The following is a 25,251-nucleotide window of genomic DNA, read 5'->3' on the forward strand; positions in this document are numbered from 1 at the left end:
GCACTTCGACCGGAAAGTAGTAAATTTTTCATGAATCTCGAAGCTTCGGACCTTCGTTGGAGCTTGGATATGAAACCGGGATGTCGGGGTAGTCTCGAGAGGGCAAAAGTATGCAAATCGGGAGAAAAGGTGGTGAATTAGCAAATAAATCTCGGAAGTCTCGCATTCTATTTATAGGAGGGTTGCCAGGCCTCGCACGCTGGGCGTACTCCGAAGTACGCGGGGCGTACCTCGTACGCTGGGCATACCCTCGTACGCGGGGCGTACGTCAGCGATAACGTCATCGGTAGCCGGTCTTCGGATGGGACGGGAGTAGAGGGCATAGGGGAGACGTGGTCGATCCGAGGCCCTTCATTTTTGTACGCTGGGCGTACCCTCGTACGCGGGGCGTAATGCTTCGGATAAGCCTCGAAGTGTGTGCCCAAATCTTTGAAAATCCGTAACTTTCGCATACGAGCTCCGTTTTTGACGTTCTTTATATCCACGCGTAGGTGAGAATATACTCTACAACTCTCGTTTAGACTTCGTCAGCAAATTTTGAATTTATTTTTAATTATATAATTTTTAATAGGTCGGGACAGGAAAAAATCCGTTAAAAATTCATAACTTCTTCATCGATGTCCGTTTTCGTCTGTCTTTTTACCGTTGTACTACTATTGTCGAGATCTTCAATTCTCGTTTAGGTTGCGTCGGCTAAAAATTGTTCGATCTTTATTTCGAGTTTTTAGCTGTCTACTGCTGTTCGAAACTTAGAAAAATCATAACTTCGTCATACGAAGTCAGATTTGGTCGTTCTTTTTATGTACGCTCACGGTTTGTTATTATCTACGACTTTTGTTTAGATACTTAAGGCTAAAAAGTATTTTATTGAAATTTCACTTTTTACGCTTAACAGTGTTTTACCGGTTTTGTCACGGATCTTTGTTTGGTCATAACTTCTTCGTTATAACTCGAATTTGAGTGTTCTTTATATTTCTGAAAACCTTGACACAATATCTAACATTTTATGTAACCCAATTGAGACTTTTGAACAATTCATTTTTGACGTTATTTTTTTATTGATTCCAAAAATAGATTATAATATTTGACTTTTTGAACATTACATTGACTTGGAATATCGGGTTGTCACAGTGGGAGTCTTATTGATCTTGAAATTTGAAGGAGTCAATCGACAATGAACCTCTTAGTTATCACTAGCACACGAGCTGAGGTTGATAACCTATCGTGTTAAGTTGACACATTCGTGTTTCTGTATACTTTCCAATTGAGTTGGCAATGCTTATGAGTTCTATGGTTCTCATTTGACTGCAAAAGGCAGAGCACATTGGTCAGTGAAAGTACATTGATCAATATGGGTGAGCTGCTTAACAACGCGGAAGCACTGGTAGGCTCTTATGCTGCAAGAAGGTAGGAAATTAAGAATAAGCAAAGTTCAGTCCATGAAAGGAAAACTAAATTTGATTTTGGTTTTGTCCTAAACCTTATCTTATGATTGTGGGTTGGAAATGATAGATTCACATGGATGGGAACATGTACATCATAAAATCTAGGTGGAAAAAAGTTTCACTCTAATTCATGAATGATTATGAGGAAACACTTTCGCTAATAGATTTTAAAGATCTGATAAGTATCATTATGATTACTAATTGTGATAATTGCATTCTCAAATTCGCAATATGATTACGGCATCCATTTTCATAGTTTGAATTGTGAAAAATGGCAAGGAATTGTTTGAACCTTCAGGACATATGGTTATAAGTTCTAAAAGGGTTTGAGCACACACACACATATGTTATCTAATGAAAGGTGTATAAGCTTGAGAAGTCTAGCTAGAGACTTATCGAAGCATCATGTATCAAAAATCTGCACTTTAGTAAGAAAGTCAAGAGTATTGATTTTTAGAAGTCCACTTGATTTATGAATACATGTCAAAGCTAGTAGGAGCATAGTTGTTATGCTAAGTGTTGCAAGTTGGTAATACTATTTGTAGGAAACAAAGTTTACAAATTTGCAAGTTTCAAAGTTTGGAAATTGTTTCTCTATGCTAGACTTAAGGGAGAGGGCACTCACACTTCGTTTCAAATCTAAAAGTTTGGATTGAAGGTATTAATAGAACTTAGTCATGAATATATATGAATAACATGTTGAAATGATTCAACATAGGAAATTCAATATATGGAAATATTATAGCAAGAGATACAAGGTCTTATGAATCGAGTATCATATGCTTCGAATATAGGATCGATTGCATATGCTATAATATTCACTTGTTCTGATTTTTCCAAAATGCCTTGGACATTGAGAGGGAAAAAAGGACTAGAACGTTTTGTGACTAAAGTTGTTAAACAACTGTCAAGAACAGTCTGAGGTTTACTGAAGGATTGGTTGCTTATGGACAGTTGGAAGTATAGTATTGGTTCGAATGACCATAATGACATGTTTTGGATTGAGATGATTCTTGGTCAAAATTGATGGTCATATGGGAATATGGAAAGGTTTCCATAATGGGATTTGATTATTAAAATCTACATGTGAGTTAGAAACTTTAATGCAAGGAAGTTGTTCAAGGAGTGTACCTTGAATTTGAAACTTTGTTACCATGGAATTGTTTTTAGTAACAAAATTTCCAATGGAACATTTTGTAATATCATTGGCTAAGTCTCTATGACTCTGAAGCCTCGACATCACAAAAGGACAATAGATGTGAGGTTGGAATTCTAACACATTTAGTAGTAACAAGAATTTAGAATTCTGAAATGAGCATCATTGGAATAGTATCCAGTCGATCTGTTCATAAAGGAAGGACCATAGAGATATATAGTATGCATGTTAATAACATGGCATGACTGATGTTTAATTCAAGTGGATAGTTGATTACTCGAAACATTATACAATGGATAAAGTCTTAATTAATATGGTGATTAAATAATAAGAGTTTTATTTATATTCAATAGTTTTGAGACCATAGTTAATTAGGTTATCATTGTGTTTCACTTTGCATGTTTTACTTCCTGAATAATTTGATTATTCAAAACTCCATAGTCGATCATACTTTTGGAAGTAAGTAGAGAATTAATACTGTCGTGAATTGGTTTGTAGATTGCCTAAAGGGTTTAGACATAGTAATAGTTTGCTGCAACGTTCATGAGTACTTAGAAAAATGGGGATTTTGAGTATTGGATAAACCCAAGCTCAGAGAATTACTTCATGAATTTTATCACGGGTAATTTTGAGACGATAACATCTTATATTCTTGAAACAGATATATATGAGTTGTTGTTTACAAGTCGGTTGTGCATTGATAATACATAAACACATCAGTAACTTGATGTTATAAAACGTATTGTTGTGCGTGATTTGATGAGTAAATAGTGCAAGCATATAAGTCGAAGTTTATCCGTTCCTTTTGCCCTAACGGGAAAAGTGATATTTGTGGGCCCCTCGATGATTTGTTGTTGACTTATAAGTGCTAGGCCTAGCCAAGACTAAATTGATGTGTTCGATTAGTAATCAATGCCGTCATCACAAATTAGAAATTGGGAAACAAAACTCGGACAACGAGATTGAATATAATCCATGTCTCATGTCTATATGATATCTTGTAGAATGGAGGAATATTTGATCACTTATCTTAGGACACATTACTGACTGGGTCAGAGTTCGACAACGACTTTTGGTAGCTACAATTTGTAGTTATACTGGCAGTTATAGTTATTAGACTTATCAAAGTGGGAGACTATTGGATTAGGTGTCTAAGCCCATAATTATACGTGGTATAAACTTGAATTGATGGTAGCATAGTCCTTTTGGGTTTCCCTCAAACCTGGCAATTGAATAGGATGAATTTTAGAGAGAGAAGATTGATTTATTAATTTATTATATGGTTAATAAATTAATTAGAAATCAAAATAAATGATTTGTTAATGTATTATGAAAATAATATATTAATTGGAAATAGTATTATTTAATTATAATTAATCAGAATTAATTGTGGGATTAATTGGATTAATTAAAAATAGGAGGACTAATGGTGACAATGTTCAATAGTTGAGCATTGAGCAATTCTAGAACTTCCCATAAAGGGGGGGGGGGGACAAAATCTAGAAGCCTTCTAGGGTTTCCTTAGGCTCTAAGGGTGCCTAGGATTCCTTAGGGAGGAAGCTAAGGGATTAGGGTTATCTTGGAGATACCTGCCTTATCCAACACATTCCTAGACTCATATATAAACCCCTAAGGGTTAAGAATTTCGTTCATGAAACTTCCTAGAGGCTTAGGGCGGAAATTCTTCTTCTCCTATCTCTCTCTCTCTCTCTCTCTCTCTCTCTCTCTCTCTCTCCCTCTTCAAGCTCCTTGGTTGCTAGGGTTTGGGTGTGAACCATTACAGACACTACACTTGTGGTGCTAGCTGCTAAAGGTATTCAAGAAGGAATTGAGATTGTTTACTACAACAATATTAAAGGTTATTTTTTCTTGTTCTTATGACTTAGTTAGTTCATAGGAAACTTTTATAGGATAGTATTCAAAGTATGTTGCCTTTACATGGAAGACATAGATCCTATTAGGTTGCATGTGGCCTAACTAATTGAAATTGTTTTTGATTATTTTCCGCTTATGGCATTGAACTTGTAAGCCCTAAAAACCCATCACCATGCATATCCCTTATTCTCCCTTTCTTCAATCATTTGCATTCGTTTTAGAGCATTGAGGTTAAGGAGAGTTGGTCCAATAGCTTTTTCGTAAGGTGGTGAAGAGATTATAAGTGAAAGTGGGGGTCGGGTTGCCAATACTGTGATTAGGCCCCCAATAAAGTTCTCGAATGTGTCATGGTGAAGTGCATTATAACACTTATGCAGGAAGAACAAAGCAAAATCCGGGTGAGGTCCATTCTCCCTTGTCATGCACCATAAAAAGAATAGCTCGGTTTTGTTTATTTTTCCGGCCTCGCATCGGACAAATACGGTGCAAGAGAGGATCCGATGGGCTAGCCTCAAACATGGGTGGATTTTGGCGGAGGCTTTTGAGCTTGCGGAAAGGAAACGGTGTTCGTTTGTTATCTCCATCCAAAAGGCATTGTCATTGAAGGCCTCAGGGTATGCTTCATCATGAATATACACGTGATCAGTTGCAGTTTCCATGAGTGCATTTAACACCCTATGTGTTAGCGTGTGTTGGGCACCCAAAAGCTAGAATGAGAATGTCCTTTCTTCTTCATTTTCTTCAAGAGATGCAAGGAATTATCATGGTGGTGTTTTGTAAGTAGGTGCACGGTTGGTTAGGAATCTATCCCATCCAGTATTTCCAAATAAAACTTTCACCCCTTCCAATACACCAAGCGTCTCATAAGTTGGTACATGCAAAAACTTAGTTGCTTTGATCATTCGTGATTTATCACATAGATTCGAGTAGTGTTCACGAAACTCCCGCTTTTGAATTTTGACAGTAATATCGGGAGTGTCATGACTCCTACTCGACCCTGCTTTTGCTCTTTTTGGCATTCTCAATCAAATTACAATTATATATGACAATCAAATTTTATGACTCAAAACACTTGCAAGGAAAGAGTATACCCCGAATTTGTAGTCATTTGCTTTTGATGAAGTGATTCTTAACAGATTCGTATTCCCGCACCGTACGCTTAAAATTTGTCACGAGACTTTAGATTGTAGTTTTCCGGGGAAAACAAACAATTCCTTCATAATTTTCTGAAAACTTCAAGCTTTGACAGTAGTGGGCAAATTTTCATGTCAATTTTTTTTCTTGTTTTTGAAAATTTGTTCCATGGGATATGGAGAGGGTTGAAAAAGAAAGAGGGTTGTGGTGTTGGAATTCTCAAAAGTAGCCGGAAACTGGCCAGAAAATCGTCGGAAAGTGGCGAATATAGGGTGGGTCGGCCAGATTTTTGGGCACAGACCGGGAAACTTTTTGTATGGGTTTTGTAGAGCTTGGAAAAAGAATAAGAATGAAAGTGGTTTGAGGAAATTATGACCGGTAGAACTCCAGGAAATTGAGTTTTTGTAACTTGGATGAATAGTGTCAATGGAGGTTTAAGGGTTTGAGAGGGTTTGGGATTGAAGAAGATGAAGAAGAAAGGAATCAATGCAGAAATTTGGAGGTCTTGAGAGTTTTATTCTCGTGGTCAAAATAAGTCAACCAGTCAATAATTAAGTCAAAGTACGTTGTGCGAGTGGCACGGCTTCGATGAATTTCCGTGTGCGGGCCGCTTACCAGGGTGCGCGGCTCACATACCGGTCGCACGTAGGTCACATATAAGCGTTTGTCGAGGGAATAAACGATCTGGTTTTCTAGTGAGATTTGGGACCTCATGTGCGGGTCATACACATGTGTAGAAGGGACACTATGCGGGTCGCACAAGTACTGTTCAATTTTTTTTTGAAAAGAAAACTTACTAAACTAAATATTTTTGTATTTTGGAAAAGAATTTTTATAAATGTTTTTGTATTTTTTTTTAAGAATTTAAATATTTTTGTGTTTTCGAAAAGATTTTATAAATGTTTTTTTGTATTTATGAAAAATATAAAATTATATTTTCTTTTTATTGTGCACTTCTTTAACGTCTTTGGCTACACATGGTACGTTTTAGTCTTCGTATGATGGCTCGTTTAAACGGATGTCGTCTAGAACTTTTGTGTTGAAACCTTCGTAGAATGGTTTTAGACGATGTCTGTTGGCCTTGACGACTTTTCACGTGTCTTCATTTTGAATTTGACATCCATATGATCAAAAGATTTTATAACAATGAATGGGGCGGGCCATCTGGATCTTAATTTTCCCGGGAAGAGTTTCAGTCTTGAATGGTATAACAAGACCTTGCGTCCCGGTTCAAAGTGCTTGCGAGTGGGGGATTTATCATGAAAGGCCTTGGTTTTCTTTTTGTAAATCCTTGCGTTCTCATAGGGTTCAATCATGTCACCATTTGTCAACTCAATCGATTCTTGGGTTAGTGGTTCAACAACATCAACAAAATATAAAGATGAGACATCACTAGGACATCTCATAGCATCTTAAATATTAAATCTTATTGTTTCACCATCAAATTCCATTGTCAAGTTACCTACATGCACATCAATCCTTGTTCTAGTCATTTTCAAAAACGGTCTTCCAAGGAAGATTAGAGCCGATTTGGAAGAAACTTGTTCCTCTAAATCAATCACATAAAACTCTGCTGGGAAGACCAATTGATTTACTTGTACCAAAACATCTTCTAATATTTATCCACAAGTGAAATTATGACACATGTTTCTTTTAAAGGACCAATATTTAGCAATTCGTATACCGAATAGGGCATGACATTAATAGAAGCACTAAGATCAATCTTAACACTACTAATAGTAAAATCCCCTATTTTTCAAGGAATCGTAAACATTTCGGGGTCTTTGCATTTAGGTGGAAGTTTTCTTTGTACCATTGCAGACACATTTTCACTCATTGAAATCTTTTCATTCCCTTTTAATTTTCTTTTGTTTTTGAAAATCTCTTTTCAAAACTTTGCATATCTAGGAATTTGTTTGATTGCATCAAGTAAATGAATATTTACCTGCACCTTTCGGAAGGTATCTAAGATTTTTTTTCTTCTGTCGCCTTCTTTGATGTTGCAAGTTAGGAAGGAAATGGCGGTTGAGTGACTAGTGGGGTGACAAGAAGTGTGATCTTCTTGGGTGCATTGGTTTGCACATCAATTTTGACATTGGGTTCTTCTATTGGAGTGACTTAAATCTCCTCTTCATCCTCCCTTAACTTTATCCCTCCGGTTTGCTTTGCACTTATCAAGGTTACTGCATTGATGTTTGAGTTCTTTTCGGTTTGAGAGGGTAATTTGCCACGAGATTCTAACCGGCTTAAGGATGTGAATATATCTCCCATTTGTGTTTCAAGGTTGGAGATTCTAGTGTTTGTTTCTTTTTGAAATTGTTGAGTACTTGTGGCAAGAGATTTCACAATGTCTTCAAGAGACATACCGAAACTACTTGGTTGAGATGGATGAGGTTGTTTGGTATTGCGGTGTGGGTTGGTAATGAGATTGGTTTTGGTAATGAGATTGATGTGGTGGATATTGGGATAGTTATGGAAAATAAGGTCTTACAAAATCATTTTGTGGGAGTGGTCTTTGATTATAATTCAATTTGGGGTTTGGTTTCCAACTTGAATTATATGCATTTTGGTATTCTGACAGATGGTTGCTTTGATTTCCTTGAAATCCTCCCATGACATTAACATTTTCGGCATCTTCTTGCAAGACGAGGCACATGTCGGTTGGATGCCCCATTGTGGCACATATACCACATACCGGCTTAAAGATGTGAATATATCTCCCATTTGTGTTTCAAGGTTGGAGATTCTAGTGTTTATTTCTTTTTGAAATTGTTGAGTACTTATGGCAAGAGATTTCACAATGTCTTCAAGAGACATACCGAAACTACTTGGTTGAGATGGATGAGGTTGTTGGTATTGCGGTGTGGGTTGGTAATGAGATTGATGTGGTGGATATTGGGATAGTTGTGGAAAATAAGGTCTTACAAAATCATTTTGTGGGAGTGGTCTTTGATTATAATTTAATTTGGGGTTTGGTTTCCAACTTGAATTATATGCATTTTGGTATTCTGACAGATGGTTGCTTTGATTTCCTTGAAATCCTCCCATGACATTAACATTTTCGGCATCTTCTTGCAAGACGGGGCACATGTCGGTTGGATGCCCCATTGTGGCACATATACCACATACCGTGACATTAGGAGTTCCTCCTATTGCTAGCTTTTGAACAACGGTAGTTAAATCTACAAGTTTGATTCAAGGTTAGACGTATCTATCTCATTTACCTTGTGGTGTGTGTCTCTCTTCATGTCTTGGCATGGGCCAAAGTGTTGGGAATTTGTGGCTATGGTATTGAATAATTGTCTTGTTTGTTGAAGAGTTTTACTAAAAACATCTCCACCACTTGAAGCATCCACAAGTCTTCTCTCCATTGGTAACAAATCCTCATAAAAGTGTTGAATGAGGAGTTGTTCGAGTATGTGATGTTGTGGGAAACTCAAACATAAGCTATTGAATCTCTCCCAATAATCATGGAATGCCTCATTTTGACCTTGGCGGACTCCACAAATCTCATTTCTAAGACTTGAGACTCGTGAAATGGGATAGAACTTATCTAGGAAATCTCTTGTGTCGGTCCATGAATTTATTGACCTCGATGGAAAATAAAATAGCCAATCTTTTGCTTTATCGGCCAAGGAAAAGGGGAATTCCCTTAATTTGATTCGGTCATCCGTTGACCCTTGCGACTTCATCCTAGTGCAACTGATGTGGAACATCTTCAAGTGCTTGTGAGTGTCTTCATTTTTGAGTCCACGAAAAGTTGGATGATGATGGAATAAGCTTGATTTTAATTCTGAGCCTCCTTCTAATACAGGGTAATTGATACCGTTTGGAGTTTGCGTGACATCGGTTTCCATCATTTGTCTTAATGTTCTCTCGGGGGCTCCATCTATGTCTTCCATTGGAATTTGGTTTACAATGGGTGGATTTGGTTGTATGTATGGATTGTTTGGAATGAAATATGTGACATCCCCATTTTCACGGCCATAAAAGACCGATTTTGTTTATGCTTTATAAAAATCAGAGTACCTCTTTTAATAAAAATGTTGCGGAATTTGTTCCCAGAAAAACATGATAAATACGTTATCAAATCATTTCCGAAGAAATGTATTTCATTCATTTTCAAAACATTGGGATGTCATCATCAATACATAAACATAAGCATAAACAGAACTTACATTCATTTACACTAGTGATCTACATCTCTTTTAAATCTCTCAGTTTAAAGTAGCTTCATATCGATACCTGTGATACAAATAAGCTTGAGTGGGTCAGGTTGGGAAACCTGGTGAGTACATAGGGTTTTCAACCCACAATAATATAATTATTATGTTTAAACAATCAAACAATCAACCCGATTACCCATCCCCATTTTCTTCATTTAATATTCCCTAAAGAATTATCTTAAGGGTCATCTCCTATGTCGTATTTACCTCTCATCTTTTTACATCACATTTCCTTATATGCTCGTTCCTAAGGCATGAATACGTAGTTACAACGTCGCCTGAACTCGTAATTCATAGTAAGGGTTAGAGTATCATCACATGAATATACAGTCACAACATCACCTGGACTCGTAATTCATCACCTACAGGTTATAAGTCTGCTGGTGTTTCCACGGGTTGTCTAGAATAGTCCGTGGTCGCCATCTATACTCTAGTAGATGACTACATCTCCAAATTGTCGGACAAGGTTATAGTATCTTTCATCCTACATCACCGATTCATCATCACCTATCCATCACCTAATTATCATCACCTTCCTATCATCACCTATCTCTCATCATTTTATTTCATCACACACCAACTATTTCATCTTCCCATGTTTTATCCCAACATATTTGTAGATATAAAATAAATATATATTTAAATCATTTAAAACATGTATAAAATCATTCATCCATCATAGACAACAAGTATTAAGATAATATGCACACATAGCACGTAATTTATATAAAATACTTCATATCTATATGTAAGATGAAAGGGACCATGCACTCACTTGAAAAGGTGGTGAATCCGAACTCAGACAGCGCTTCGCTTCTTAAAAATAATTTCCTTCGACGAAACCTAGTATTATTACCACTAGAGTTTAGTCTATTATTCGCCGAGACTAATTAATAGTCTAGCTATTATTACTTATTATATAAGCGTTAAACAATACTTATATAACCCATAATAATAGCCCAAGTACTTATTATAAGTTCCTAATAACGTTACTATAATTAAATAAACGATATATTAAAAATAGCGTAGGCGTAGCTCACTTACAGCGGGTTTTATAGAAAACCGGGCTTTGCTTGGAGCAGCGTTCCCGAGCCGAAAAGCTCTTCTTCTCGGAGCCGTCGAGCATTCCGGGGCTTCCGCCTCGTGCTAGGGAGGTTCCCTAGGCTTTTCGGGGTGTTTCGGGGCTAGAGAGAGGTTCTAGAGAGAGAGTAAAGAGAAGAAAGAATGGGAAAGGTGTGAAGAAAATGAGGGTGGGAGAGGTTTTATTTATAGGGTGAAAAATGGCTGAACTTGGTGCCACATGTCACCATCTAGTGGCAAGACTTGGGGAGAAAGCAATGGCCAAGATTGTGCCACATCACCCATTTTCGCACAACACACTTCCGACTTCTAAAATCCGTAACTTTCACATACGACCTCCGTTTTTGACGTTCTTTATATCCACGCGTAGGTAAAAATAAATATACAACTTTTATTTTGACTCCGTCGGCTAATTCTCGACCGATCTTAAATTTAACAGTACGAGGAGATTATACTGTTAAATGTCCGCGTAAAATTCATAACTTCTACATACGGACTCTGTTTTCGTCTGTCTTTTTACCGTTGAGTTCCTATTAATGAGATATTCAATTCTCATTTAGGTCGCGTAGGCCAAAAACCGCTCGATCTACAATTCGAGTTTCGGGTCGTGCACTTCTATGCCAAATCTTAGAAAATTCGTAACTTCCTCATACGAAATCATATTTGGGCGTTCTTTTTTTTTTGTATGTTCTCAGTTTAACGTATACTACAACTTTTGTTTATATTACTAAGGCTAAAAAGTCATTTATAAAAAATTCACTATTTACGTCTCCCGGTGCCGTGCCGGTTTTGCCGTAAAACTTCGGCGGGCCATAACTTCTTCGTTATAACTCGGATTTCGGCGTTCTTCATATGTACGGAACCCTTGAGACATATTCTACAACTTGGTTAAGATTATTTATTCTAAATAATCTTTTGTCGAAAAGTCGTTTTCGACCCCTATTATCTCTAAATTGACTAGCCCGGATCTGCGAGCGTTACAATTATCTCCCCCTTAGGATGATTACGTCCCGGAATCATCAACGAAACAGGGCTCACATGATGACTCCATAAGCTATCTCTTCATCGTAATTAATAATCGTAACTTTGATGTTTCTTCGAACGAGTATCTAACTCTAAGACTTTCTGACTGCAGGCGGTGCCCGATCTTGGACCCGCTCTCTATCTCAAGTTAGACTGCCAATCATGATCTTCATGTCACAATCTCGATCTTTATTGGAAACTCCTTCTTTAACAAACTTGAGATAAGTTTCTTCCTTCGATTATCATAATAGACCGATGGGTCATGTTCTAATGACCTCTCATCGTATGATACATTGCTTGGACTCAGGTCTTTTAGAGTCAAATTCCATAACATGCTATACCTTCCTTCATGTTCTAATGTAATATGATCACATCTTAAAAGGTAGCATTCCTAGCTACAAGCAACTATCGCGATACCTCTACTGATCGTTTTTATTGTCTTTCATTTCAATCTTCTAGCTTAAGTCAGATGCTACATCGGACTTGGTTCTCTGAACCATGTAACATACTCGTCTTAGTCGGACTCAATTTGATATGGCCACTAGGGTCGGAATAACAACACTATTCTTAGTCATTACCGAAACAATGGTAACGACATACTTGAATAAAATGGTATCAATTACTAGCTTCTTGGTAACCTTGTGACTTTCCCTGATCCAAGTGTGAGTCCTGTGCTTCCGGTAGTATATGCATCTACTACCATTCACACCTACTCATACTCGTCCCAAGTATTGTCTCGCAGTCCCCAAGTCCTAAAATCGCAAAACAATTTAACACATACGAGTGTGTCCAAATAATCATAAAAAAAATTTCCCTAGACTCTACTAGGACTTCTTCCATGCACATCTTCAATCATCAATTCTGCTTCAACTCGGTTGGTGGTGGAAATGCCATACGATGGGACAACTTCAGGAATTATGCCAATCGTTCCATCATCCCGCCAATCGAAGGTGTACTTCGGACGTACCGTACTCTTCTAAACACACTGTTATTTTACCATACATATTCTAAAGGCAAGATACCACTCTTACGATATCTTCCGATAGGTGTCATTCACTATCATAAGCCTTTTCATTTCCTCCATTTACTCAATTTGCTACGAGCCTTCACCATGACGTTACGTTCACGGAAGCATGCGTTCAGCGCATCGAGACGAGAATATAGATAGAGAAGATTTAGACGCATAATCCTCCTTATTACTCCGAAAAGTTACATGCCAGTTCTAATACCGTATTTAAACGTTTAGAAATCTGAACACATAAAGTTTCCAGATCCGGTCGGCAACAGACCATAGATCCGATCATATAATGCATATCATAAATCATTTAGCACATAAAAGCATGTTAGGTATTTTCCGTAAATAAGCTAGTGCTTGTGTCTATTCAGGTGTATTACCTAAATTTTATTAGACGCGCTCCTCACAATCATTGCTTAGCATTCTAAGTTTAAGTCTAGAAATAAATCCATATTCCTAGTTCGCTTAAACTAATGCTTTGATACCAACTGTGACATCCCCATTTTCACAGCCAGAAAAGACCGATTTTGTTTATGCTTTATAAAAATCAGAGTACCTCTTTTAATAAAAATGTTGCGGAATTTGTTCCCAGAAAAACATGATAAATACGTTATCAAATCATTTCCGAAGAAATGTATTTCATTCATTTTCAAAACATTGGGATGTCATCGTCAATACAGAAACATAAGCATAAACAGAACTTACATTCATTTACACTAGTGATCTACATCTCTTTTAAATCTCTCAGTTTAAAGTAGCTTCATATCGATACCTGTGATACAAATAAGCTTGAGTGGGTCAGGTTGGGAAACCTGGTGAGTACATAGGGTTTTCAACCCACAATAATATAATTATTATGTTTAAACAATCAAACAATCAACCCGATTACCCATCCCCATTTTCTTCATTTAATATTCCCTAAAGAATTATCTTAAGGGTCATCTCCTATGTCGTATTTACCTCTCATCTTTTCACATCACATTTCCTTATATGCTCGTTCCTAAGGCATGAGTACGTAGTTACAACGTCGCCTGAACTCGTAATTCATAGTAAGGGTTAGAGTATCATCACATGAATATACAGTCACAACATCACCTGGACTCGTAATTCATCACCTACAGGTTATAAGTCTGCTGGTGTTTCCACGGGTTGTCTAGAATAGTCCATGGTCGCCATCTATACTCTAGTAGATGACTACATCTCCAAATTGCCGGACAAGGTTATAGTATCTTTCATCCTACATCACCGATTCATCATCACCTATCCATCACCTAATTATCATCACCTTCCTATCATCACCTATCTCTCATCATTTTATTTCATCACACACCAACTATTTCATCTACCCATGTTTTATCCCAACATATTTGTAGATATAAAATAAATATATATTTAAATCATTTAAAACATGTATAAAATCATTCATCCATCATAGACAGCAAGTATTAAGATAATATGCACACATAGCACGTAATTTATATAAAATACTTCATATCTATGTGTAAGATGAAAGGGACCATGCACTCACTTGAAAAGGTGGTGAATCCGAACTCAGACAGCGCTTCGCTTCTTAAAAATAATTTCCTTCGACGAAACCTAGTATTATTACCACTAGAGTTTAGTCTATTATTCGCCGAGACTAATTAATAGTCTAGCTATTATTACTTGTTATATAAGCGTTAAACAATACTTATATAACCCATAATAATAGCCCAAGTACTTATTATAAGTTCCTAATAACGCTACTATAATTAAATAAACGATATATTAAAAATAGCGTAGGCGTAGCTCACTTACAGCAGGTTTTATAGAAAACCGGGCTTTGCTTGGAGCAGCGTTCCCGAGCCGAAAATCTCTTCTTCTCGGAGCCGTCGAGCACTCCGGGGCTTCCGCCTCGTGCTAGGGAGGTTCCCTAGGCTTTTCGGGGGGTTTCGGGGCTAGAGAGAGGTTCTAGAGAGAGAGTAAAGAGAAGAAAGAATGAGAAATGTGTGAAGAAAATGAGGGTGGGAGAGGTTCTATTTATAGGGTGAAAAATGGTTGAACTTGGTGCCACATGTCACCATCTAGTGGCAAGACTTGGGGAGAAAGCAATGGCCAAGATTGTGCCACATCACCCATTTTCGCACAACACACTTCCGACTTCTAAAATCCGTAACTTTCACATACAACCTCCGTTTTTTACGTTCTTTATATCCACGCGTAGGTAAAAATAATATATACAACTTTTATTTTGACTCCGTCGGCTAATTCTCGACCGATCTTAAATTTAACAGTACGAGGAGATTATACTGTTAAATGTCCGCGTAAAATTCATAACTTCTACATACGGACTCTGTTTTCGTCTGTCTTTTTACCGTTGAGTTCCTATTAATGAGATCTTCAATTCTCATTTAGGTCGCGTAGGCCAAAAACCGCTCGATCTAAAATTCGAGTTTCGGGTCGTGCATTGCTATGCCAAATCTTAGAAAATTTGTAACTTCCTCATACGAAATCATATTTGGACGTTCTTTTTTTTGTATGTTCTCAGTTTGACGTATACTACAACTTTTGTTTATATTACTAAGGCTAAAAAGTCCTTTATCAAAAATTCACTATTTACGTCTCCCGGTGCCGTGCCGGTTTTGCCGTAAAACTTCGACGGGCCATAACTTCTTCGTTATAACTCGGATTTCGGCGTTCTTCATATGTACGGAACCCTTGAGACATATTCTACAACTTGGTTAAGATTATTTATTCTAAATAATCTTTTGTTGAAAAGTCGTTTTCGACCCCTATTATCTCTAAATTGACTAGCCCGGATCTGCGGGCGTTACAAAATAGATGGATGGTGTTTCGGGAATTTCTTGGCGATTATCGGGGCTTGATTCGGGACCAATATTGGTATCACTTGAGGTACCAGTTTGATTTTCGGTCGCCACGTTAATTCCGACAGCTTGCTCACGTTGTGATCTTGCTACTTTCCTCAATTGTTTTGCTTCTTTTTCGACTTCTGGGTTGTATTTCAAAGTACCTTTTATTGAGATCTGCGCATAGAAAAATAAATTGATTAAAAGTAACCAGTCCCCGGCAGTGGCGCCAAAATTTGACAGGTGTCGAGGCCGCCAAAATATAATTCCCTATTTGGTGTATATTAGAATTGAGTACAATGATAATAGGGCGAGTCCACGGAGACTGACTCAGAAATAAGACTATGTAATGATCTTTAAGGAACTTTGTTTCAATAAAATAAAATACAAAAGGGAGTTTTTTGTTCGATTATTTAAGAACTAAATAAGAAATGTAAATTACAATTAAAATGAGAATAAGATAAGATGATATGACAATGGAGAAATAATCAATATTGGGATATTATCTCAATTCAAACTAGTTAGTTTATCATTATGATTTATGGTGCAATATTTGTAATCAATTCCAATTTGAATATAATAATTAAGGAAGCCAAAATTACCTTGACTCTTCATACTTTTTAGGAAAGTTAGAAAAGTTCATAACAATTCCCCTTAATCAAAGTCATGGATCAATATATGTAATTGATACACAAAAAAATTGATTAGCATTATGTTTTAAAGAATCATCAAATCCAAAGGAAATTCAAGAAGCTTGTATTTCTACTTTGGAGTGTGCAACTTATGATCTAGAGAGGATACTACAAATTCAATTAAACCATTTGTTACTTATTGTTTTGAATATCAATTACGTAATAAAGAAAACGAATAACCAGACTATTCATCCATTTGAATTCATGAGCAAAAACACAAGAACAATGAAGTTGTTCATATGAAGATTGCACCTATGGAAATGAATTGTAAACACACAAATCATTCAAAACAAGACTAGTTGCTCATAAGTTTTACCTAATATTGAAAATGGAAATTTAGCTAGACATAATTAAGGAAATAAAAGAGAAGTACATAAACATAATACAAGAATTATGAAGTAGAAAATCCATTGGAAGCTAAGAAAAGAACTTGAAATCTTCAATATCAAATGTATTTTTGGAGTCTTGAACCTTGAAGTTTCATGTGGTATTTATAGGGTAGAAATTGAAAAAAAAAAAAGACGAAATGACCGTTGCAGAGACATGTGCGGGTCGCACAGCCCAATAGGCGGGCCACACATAATGAGTTGTACGATTTTTTTGCTTTTTAGCTGGAGGGCGGTTCAATCATTCATCCGAGCCCATCCTTGCTCAATTATTATGTCGGGACTTGTACAGGTCGCACATATCATAGACCAAATTCTTGTGCGGGCCGCACAAGTGTTGTTGTGGCCCAATCATTCTTCCAAGCCCAATAGTTCAACCCATATCTTCTTTAGCCTTCACTTTAGTCCAATTCAACCCATTTCGAGTGTTTTCCACAACTCAAATCACCATTACCATGCTCCCGTATCATCCGTATTGCTCGAGTCTTCTAAAATTCTGCATTTTAAACATAAAAATCCGACAGTACCTGAAATAGTAGTAAATCAAAACAAACAAAAGAAATATGATGATTTAGTTATAATGGGATGTAGTTATATATACTATGAAAGATAGTAGATAAAATGCAATTATCAGTGTGTGTTCATGTGTAAAACCCAGAAAAAATCAAGTACTCAGATATGATGGTGAAACATATATGGTGGCGGTGTAAAGGAGAGAAGAGAGAAGAGTGAAGAATATCAGTTCATGTATGTGTATGTAAAGGAATGTGTGTGTGTGTGTAAATGAGTAGCAGGTTATGCACCATCAGATATGTTGGTGAAACATATATGGTGGCGGTGGTGGTATAAGATGGATAACGGTGGACTGGTGGTGGTGTAAGATAGATTGTGATAGAGGTGAGAGATGGATACATGGTACATGAGTTGGCAAATTCATCTAATGACTTGACAGTGTATCTTGCTGATTCGGTTGAGGTTTATCGGTAGATCTCTTTATTTTTTATAGAACATTTTAAAACCAAAAAATTAAAGTTAATGCCCCTAAGATGCAAAAAATAACATTAGAAACCATTTGTTTAAAATGGAAACCATAGTTAGTTGTAATGTACAAATCCAATAAGCAAATATTATTTCAATTTTTGTATTTATTTTTAAAAAAAAAACCTTTATTTATTTATTATTATTTTTTTGTCTGAAAAATGATTCGAAAACAGTGTTTGTGACTTGCACTGTAAATCTCAAGTCGTGGGAATCTCATTCCTCCGTCGTTCACGGTTTCTCCGACCACCGTTTGGTACCAGTGCCTTCCATAGCCTGAATCATTTCATCTACAAATAATGAATTGATTTTTTATACTTTCTCTCTCAATCAAATGAAGGGATCAGAAAATCAGCAAGATCGTATCTACTCATCGAAGGAAGAGTCGGAAGAAGAAATTCTCTTTCATCTAGACGATTCTTCTTTGACCTCCAAATCCTTCTCCAATTACAGAAGTGCGATGACCACTATGTCCGATGACTCTTACCACCCCCTCGCCGTTCCAGCCGACACCGATCCTTTACTCTCACCAGCAGCTCCAGCTCCAGCTCCACCTCCTCCACCGCCCAAAAACCCTAATTCCGACAATTATTCGCACATTGACCCTTTGACGTATGCGGATGTGAACTTCATGCCTCCAAATACAGACGGTGAAGAACCGCTGTCTGCCGAAAACCCTAGAGGAGAATCTGAAGGCTTGGTACCGGTGTCTACGCCACCACCGCAACCGTATCTGAAAATAACAGTGTCAAATCCACAGAAAGAAGTAGAATCATCCAATTCAATCGTTCCGGGGAGTAATACTTATGTCACGTATCTAATTACGACAAAAACGAACATGCCAGAGTTTGGTGGACCGCAGTTTACGGTCCGGCGGCGGTTCAAGGACGTGGTGACATTGTCAGATCGACTAATGGAGGCATACCGAGGATTTTTTATACCTCCAAGGCCAGATAAGAGCGTGGTTGAGAGTCAAGTAATGCAAAAGCAAGAGTTTGTTGAACAAAGAAGATTTGCATTGGAGAAGTACTTGCAGAGATTGGCTGAGCATCCCGTGATTAGGCAAAGTGATGAGTTGAGAGTGTTCTTACAGGTTCAGGGGAAGCTTCCCTTGGTACCGACTGCTCCTGTAACCTCAAGAATGCTTGATGGAGCAACAAAATTGTCAAAACAGTTGCTTGGGGATAATTCAGGTGGTGGCAGTGTTAGGATTCAGCCTCAGGATGTTGTGCAGCCTGCAAAAAGTAGGTGGGATTTTCTAAGGATTGTGAAGGAGATGAACCAATCTGTGAACAACGATTGGGGAGGATCAAAACCACCAGTAAACGAGGATGACACTGAGTTTCTTCAAAATAAAGAGAGACTGCTAAATCTTGAGAAGCAACTTTCCAGTGCTTCCAAACAGGTGTGTGACAATACTAATAACCCTTTCTTCATTGCAGTTTCTTTCTATAGTTCCAATTTGAAGCTTGGTTTAATGGATACCATTGATATTAATCATGTGAAATTCAGGCGGAATCTTTTGTCAAAGCTCAACAAGATATGGCAGAGACAATGGGAGATTTTGGCCTTTCATTTATTAAACTGACAAAATATGAAAACCAGCAAGCAGTTCTTGATACTCAGCGAAAAAGGGCCACTGACATGAAGAATCTTGCTACTTCTGCCATTAAAGCTAGTCGACTATGGAGGGAATTGAATTCACAAACTGTTAAGCATTTGGTAAACTACTATTACTACTATATATGGAATGCTATGTGAGCTTCCATATTCCATTTCCTACTCATCTTTTCTTGAACTTTTTGCATTGTAAGTAAAATCTTGATCCGAATATCTTTATCAGGATACAGTTCATGATCAGATGGGATTAATCCTAGGAGTCCACACTGCATTCTCAGATCGTGCTAGTGCATTATTAACTGTTCAAACTCTTACAACAGAACTGGATTCTTTATACTCACAAGCAGAAAAAATAGAAACATCTTCCAAAACTTTTGGCAATGATAGGTCAAAGGCACTCAAATTGGGAGAGTTAAGGGAAGCAATTAGAGTCACAGAGGATGCAAAAAGCTGCGCTACCAGAGAGTATGAGCGGATTAAGGTATTTCTTTTATATTTTTATATTTTTATATCTTTTTTGTTTATTCAAACTTGCAAATGACCATAATCCAATTTATTGATTCAGGAAAATAACAGGACAGAAATTGAAAGACTGGATAAAGAAAGGAAGGTTGATTTCAAAAACATGTTGAAGGGATTTGTTCTTAATCAGGTAGAATATAACTCTTTTCTTTTTTCCTTTGATTTAAGTTTTGCTGAATGAAGTTATACATTTAAATATTTACCTGATAATAGAAATATAATTTTTATTTTTATTTGGGTGTTTTTGAATATATCAGGTAGCATATTCAGAGAAAATCGGGAAGGAGTGGGGAAAAGCTGCAGAGGAGAGCAGTGGATATGCTAAACATGGTGGTTGAGGTTCAGACAAAGGAGACGAGGGCAAAATGGTCATTTTACATGGACATAACGATGGATGACACCAAAGATGAAAGATGGTTTTGGAAACATGCTACAAGTGAAACATATGTATGACATTCATATAGATAGTAATTACAAATTATAAATTGATTTTATTTTGTAATAATCTCTCCTTTGGGATGCATGTTTTTAAAAGTAACCCTAGGGATAGAGTTAACAACAAATAAATGTGTAACTTTTAATACGGATCATCTTTAATAACTTTTGTGCATTTTTCTAGTTTATATGTTATTAATTTATCAAGTGTGCTTATAAAGACTCTTTGGTTTTTGAATTACATTCGATATTATCGATTTTTTGATCGATAAAAAAACTATACACTTTGCATCAATTGTAATGGAACTTGTATTGATTGTATTTCTAGTGCAATGTACAATAAATACACTATGCATTTGTTCTTGATAAATTTAGACAAAAAAAGACTTGTAGATTTTATCATGCTATTCAAATGACAAACGTACATCTTAGTTGATTCATCTTAAGTCATATCACGTATGTAAGGATCCTTAAATGTGGTGGGTTGTGTCTAAGATTGTAGAATTGTCGGTAGAATAGTAAAAGATCTTATAACGCTCTGATTCTACCTTTTAAAAGAAAATGGTCTTTAGTGTCCAAAAGTCTAAATTCTAAAGTCATTAGAAAATTAACCTCATCTATTATTTCAGAAATCTAAATCATAACCAAAATAAATTGGCCTTCCAAGTTCCAACTCAAACCCGAGCCCCAAAATTCATCCATTCAGCTCGAAAATCGAGCATATCATACAAAGCCACACATAGCCCCACAACTTGTTGAGTTGTTCCTTCACTCCATGATTGTTATGATGGTTGAATACAATTCAGTTTTTTATACATAGTATTTTACTTTTATTGCATATGGAAAAAAATCTTTATAAAAAGAGATAATTTATATCTAAATCTACATATCTATATTTATCTCTATATCTCCATATTTATATATTAGTTGTGAGATCCATATTTAATACATGGGTTAATTTAGAAAAAAATAAAAATAAATATAAATGTCAAAATATTTGAAAACTTTGAATTTATAAGAAAATAAGAAAATAATGAATTATTATAATTGAAAGGGAAATCTCCAGAAAAGTCCTAAAATTTTATCCTAATTTACGAAAAAGTCCCAAACTAAATTTTGTTTACGAAAAAGCATGAATTACCGGTAAAAATGACGATTTGACCCCTTTTTTCCGGTTTACCGGTTTTATTACTTACCTGTTTCACTAAAGTCCCATTATTTTACCCTAATTTGCGAATAAGTCCCAAAATAAAATTTACTGATGATTTGACCATTTTCTCTATGTAACATACATTTTACCGGTTTCATTACTGACTCAGACGCTTAGTCATTAAATGAGATGATGAGATGAATATGTTGAGTTATATAATGCTATGTTTAGCATAAAACTTGATATCCTGATGTATTGTATATCTTTTTGGAACATTAAATGCATCCAACGAAGACTACAATAATTACATAAACTAACAACAATTGTGTTATTTTTTACGTTTATAAAAATATCAAATTGTCTATCTAATCTTATGTAACCCAATATATCCATCTCATCAGACATCAACTCATTTTCTGCCATTTTTTCTTGGAAACACACATTTTATTGGTTTCATTGCTGACGTAGATACATAGTCATAAATGAGTCGATGAGATGGGTATCAAATTTTATAGTAAATGTGGCATTATATAACCCATCGTATTCATCTTATCAGCTAATTTAATGACTAGGTGTCTAAGTCAGCAATGAAACCGATAAAATATATGTTACATGAAGAAAATGGTCAAATCATCAGTAAATTTTATTTTGGGACTTATTCACAAATTAGGGTAAATAATGGGACTTTAGTGAAACATGTAAGTAATAAAACCGGTAAACCGGAAAAAAGGGGTCAAATCGCCATTTTTACCGGTAATTCATGCTTTTTCGTAAACAAAATTTAGTTTGCGACTTTTTCGTAAATTAGGGTAAAATTTTAGGACTTTTCTGGAGATTTCCCTAATTGAAACGTTTTTTATTTTTTAAATTTAAACAAACAATTTAAATAAATAAACAAAATAAACTAATGAGCTTTAATTTGAAATTTTTTTGAAATTAAAAGGTAAGTTCATTAATGAAATTAATAGTCATTTATTATTACTACATTTATTGCAATTATTAAATTAAAATATTATGTTGAATTTAATAAAATAGAAAAATTCATAAAATGACATGTGGAAAAAAATTTAATTCAAAATAACCAAAAAATATTATTTGACAAATTAAATGAGAGTGTGACATATGACAAAAAAAAACATTCATTTATTAGAGTAAAATCTCTTTTATAAAACACCATAAAATTTTCATATGATTCAAAATAAATCATTGATTTGAAATTCTCTCTTTAGCTTATATTGTACATTCTAAATCTAAATCAAAAGGATGTTTTTTTTTTTTTTTTAACTAATGATATTTTACTTATTAGTCGAAACATGACGTTTATTTTAACATTTTGTTGAGGCTATTTTTATTATGAATTTTTTTATTGAAATTATAAAGTATAATTTCTATTTATTCTATAAATAAGAGTATTTCATTTAACCTTACATATTTTTATTTTTAATAATTCCAGTGAGAATATCTTTTGATTATTTTATTTATTATTTATGAAAATACATAAAATTGAAATTTCTTAATATCCTAAAAGTTCAATCTAACAAAATATTTTAAAATTATTATTTTATTAAAGTTAATTATATAATTTCTTTTTGAAAATTTTTAAATAATAATATATTGTAATTCAATGTCACGTACAATTGTTCAAGCACAATTGTTCAAAGGGAGTTGATTCGTACACACTAGTTTTTTACCGTTCTAGACAATTTTTTGTAAAACGACAATTTTATCATTTCATCTGTTTTAACAAATTTTACAATTTACCCCTCTCATCTAAAACCCTTCCAAATATTCAAACACGGAAACAAGGAAACGAATATTCGCTTCCCACCATCGATCATTGCTACCTTCCATCTCCGGTTTGCTTCATCCCATCGACGCCTGATCCACTGCCGTCGTCAACTGCTCCACCTCCATTGGCGGCTCGCTCCACTATTACTGGTTTGTGATTTTATATTACGATCCTTTTTCTTTGATAATGATTTTATATTCAATTATGATATTGTGATTTTTATATTCAATTCTTGTTTACATCATTGCCGTCGCTGCTATTATGATTATATATTCAATTCTATTTTGTGATTTGTGATTGAAAAAGATCAAACCAACCGTTGTTGTTTGAGATTGAAAAAAATCAATTGTTTGCACAACTGTCGTCTCCTCTATGATTATGCATCATGCTTATATATTTATAATAGCAAATTCACTATACCCTACTCATCCAAAAAAATAATGAATCCTATATCTTTACTTTTTCTACTAATTTTATCAAATACCCGACTATTTGTCTTTATGCCTTACTTTCTGTAACACTAAAATTCAATGTTAATGAACAATTTAATCTATTAACTTATCATACTAATGTTTAGGTTGTTAGTTAATTTCATTGGACTACGTTTTCCTGTTTGTCACTAATTATTTTTTACTAATTTCTAAATTTTGTTGTGATTATGAAAAGATGAGTTCAATGGAATCAACTACTTCGATGCCACCGAGTGAAAAAATTATTTAACAACTTCGAAATTTTACTCGTGTGATGATTTATTGAAGAGTGTTCGAGAATTTTTTATTCTAAAGGAGATATATACGTAATATGGTTTAGCAAAAGATGGTAATATTTACCTTTATTATTGTTTATTAACCTTTATTATTTACTAACATTTAATGTATTAATTATTTGATATTTTAGGTGGTATGACTCCTTGCACCAGTCACTATGTGGCAACTATGGGTCTTCTTGTGTGCTCACAAGATAAAATATTAGTAAGGAGCTACTTCTTCGTTGGATTTAATCCATCCGCAATGGAGGATTAGCACATCATAGCTAAATTTACAAAACAGTTTGCATGATGAAGGTACCGGTAGACTCAATGAGTTGCTTAATGAATTACGTTCAACATACCAAAGTGGCCCTTAAACAAGAAAGAACATGCACTTTCGGTCATTACTAACCTTGTGGACGAGTCCGATGCCGTTTTTGAGCCCGTGATTCAATGACCAAAAGGAAGACCTCCAAAATTAAAAAAGAAAAAAGGAATAACATCCACGACACGAGATCCTTGAAGATTTGAGCTGGTGGAATCAACAAAAAGACGCAACGAGATGGTAATGGAAACAACTTATTTGATTTAAATGTGTATCCATTAGATATGTTTGATTTAGACGGGTTTTTTTAAGTCAGTCATAATATTTTTTATTTTTGATTTGGATGGTTGTTTTATTCGAACAGTCTATTTTAAACCCGTCATAGTAGTTTTTTTTTTTTTTTTATGTGGATGCTTATTTGATTGACCGGTTGTTTTATAACATTTATTTGGAAAAAGTTTGTTCATATATAGCTAAGTCTTTAATTTTTAAGTTATTATCAATTTTTATGTACTTTGTGGTAGGCAGAAATATGCATACAGGACAGTACAGCACGTGGAAAAATTAAAGGAAATGGTAAATTTGGGGTTTTGCAAAAAAAAATTATATATGAGAGGTATAAATATATTTATATAATGGGAGGAGTAAAGTGTACAATTGAGGAAAAGATTGTAGAGAAGGGAGGGGGTAAAATTTAAAATAAAAATAAGGATAAAATAGTTTATTTATAAAAAAATTTGTGTGTC

The 25,251-nt window shown here is 35.3% G+C and overlaps 1 protein-coding gene across 1 annotated transcript; it reads left to right on the plus strand.

Moving 5' to 3' along the window:
- Positions 1–18,077: 18,077 nt before the first annotated feature.
- On the plus strand, positions 18,078–20,696 carry LOC145132314 (sorting nexin 2B-like). Its single transcript, XM_079067059.1, has 5 exons — positions 18,078–19,321; positions 19,429–19,638; positions 19,760–20,017; positions 20,102–20,188; positions 20,316–20,696. Exons 1-5 carry the CDS (start codon positions 18,251–18,253, stop codon positions 20,394–20,396), a joined length of 1,707 nt encoding a protein of 568 aa, XP_078923185.1. The 5' UTR covers positions 18,078–18,250; the 3' UTR covers positions 20,397–20,696.
- The last annotated feature ends 4,555 nt before the right edge of the window (positions 20,697–25,251 follow it).

The sequence above is a fragment of the Lactuca virosa genome, chromosome 8 (assembly GCF_052849685.1).
Source record: "Lactuca virosa cultivar CGN04683 chromosome 8, Lactuca_virosa_CGN04683_v6, whole genome shotgun sequence".
Taxonomy (NCBI): Eukaryota; Viridiplantae; Streptophyta; class Magnoliopsida; order Asterales; family Asteraceae; genus Lactuca; species Lactuca virosa.

Excerpts from the sequence above, each read along its gene's own strand:
- LOC145132314 (XM_079067059.1), top strand. The coding sequence starts at position 18,251 with ATGAAGGGATCAGAAAATCAGCAAGATCGTATCTACTCATCGAAGGAA. Across the intron at positions 20,018-20,101 it reads GAGAGTATGAGCGGATTAAG|GAAAATAACAGGACAGAAAT; the intron begins GTATTTCTTTTA and ends TTATTGATTCAG. Across the intron at positions 20,189-20,315 it reads AGGGATTTGTTCTTAATCAG|GTAGCATATTCAGAGAAAAT; the intron begins GTAGAATATAAC and ends TGAATATATCAG.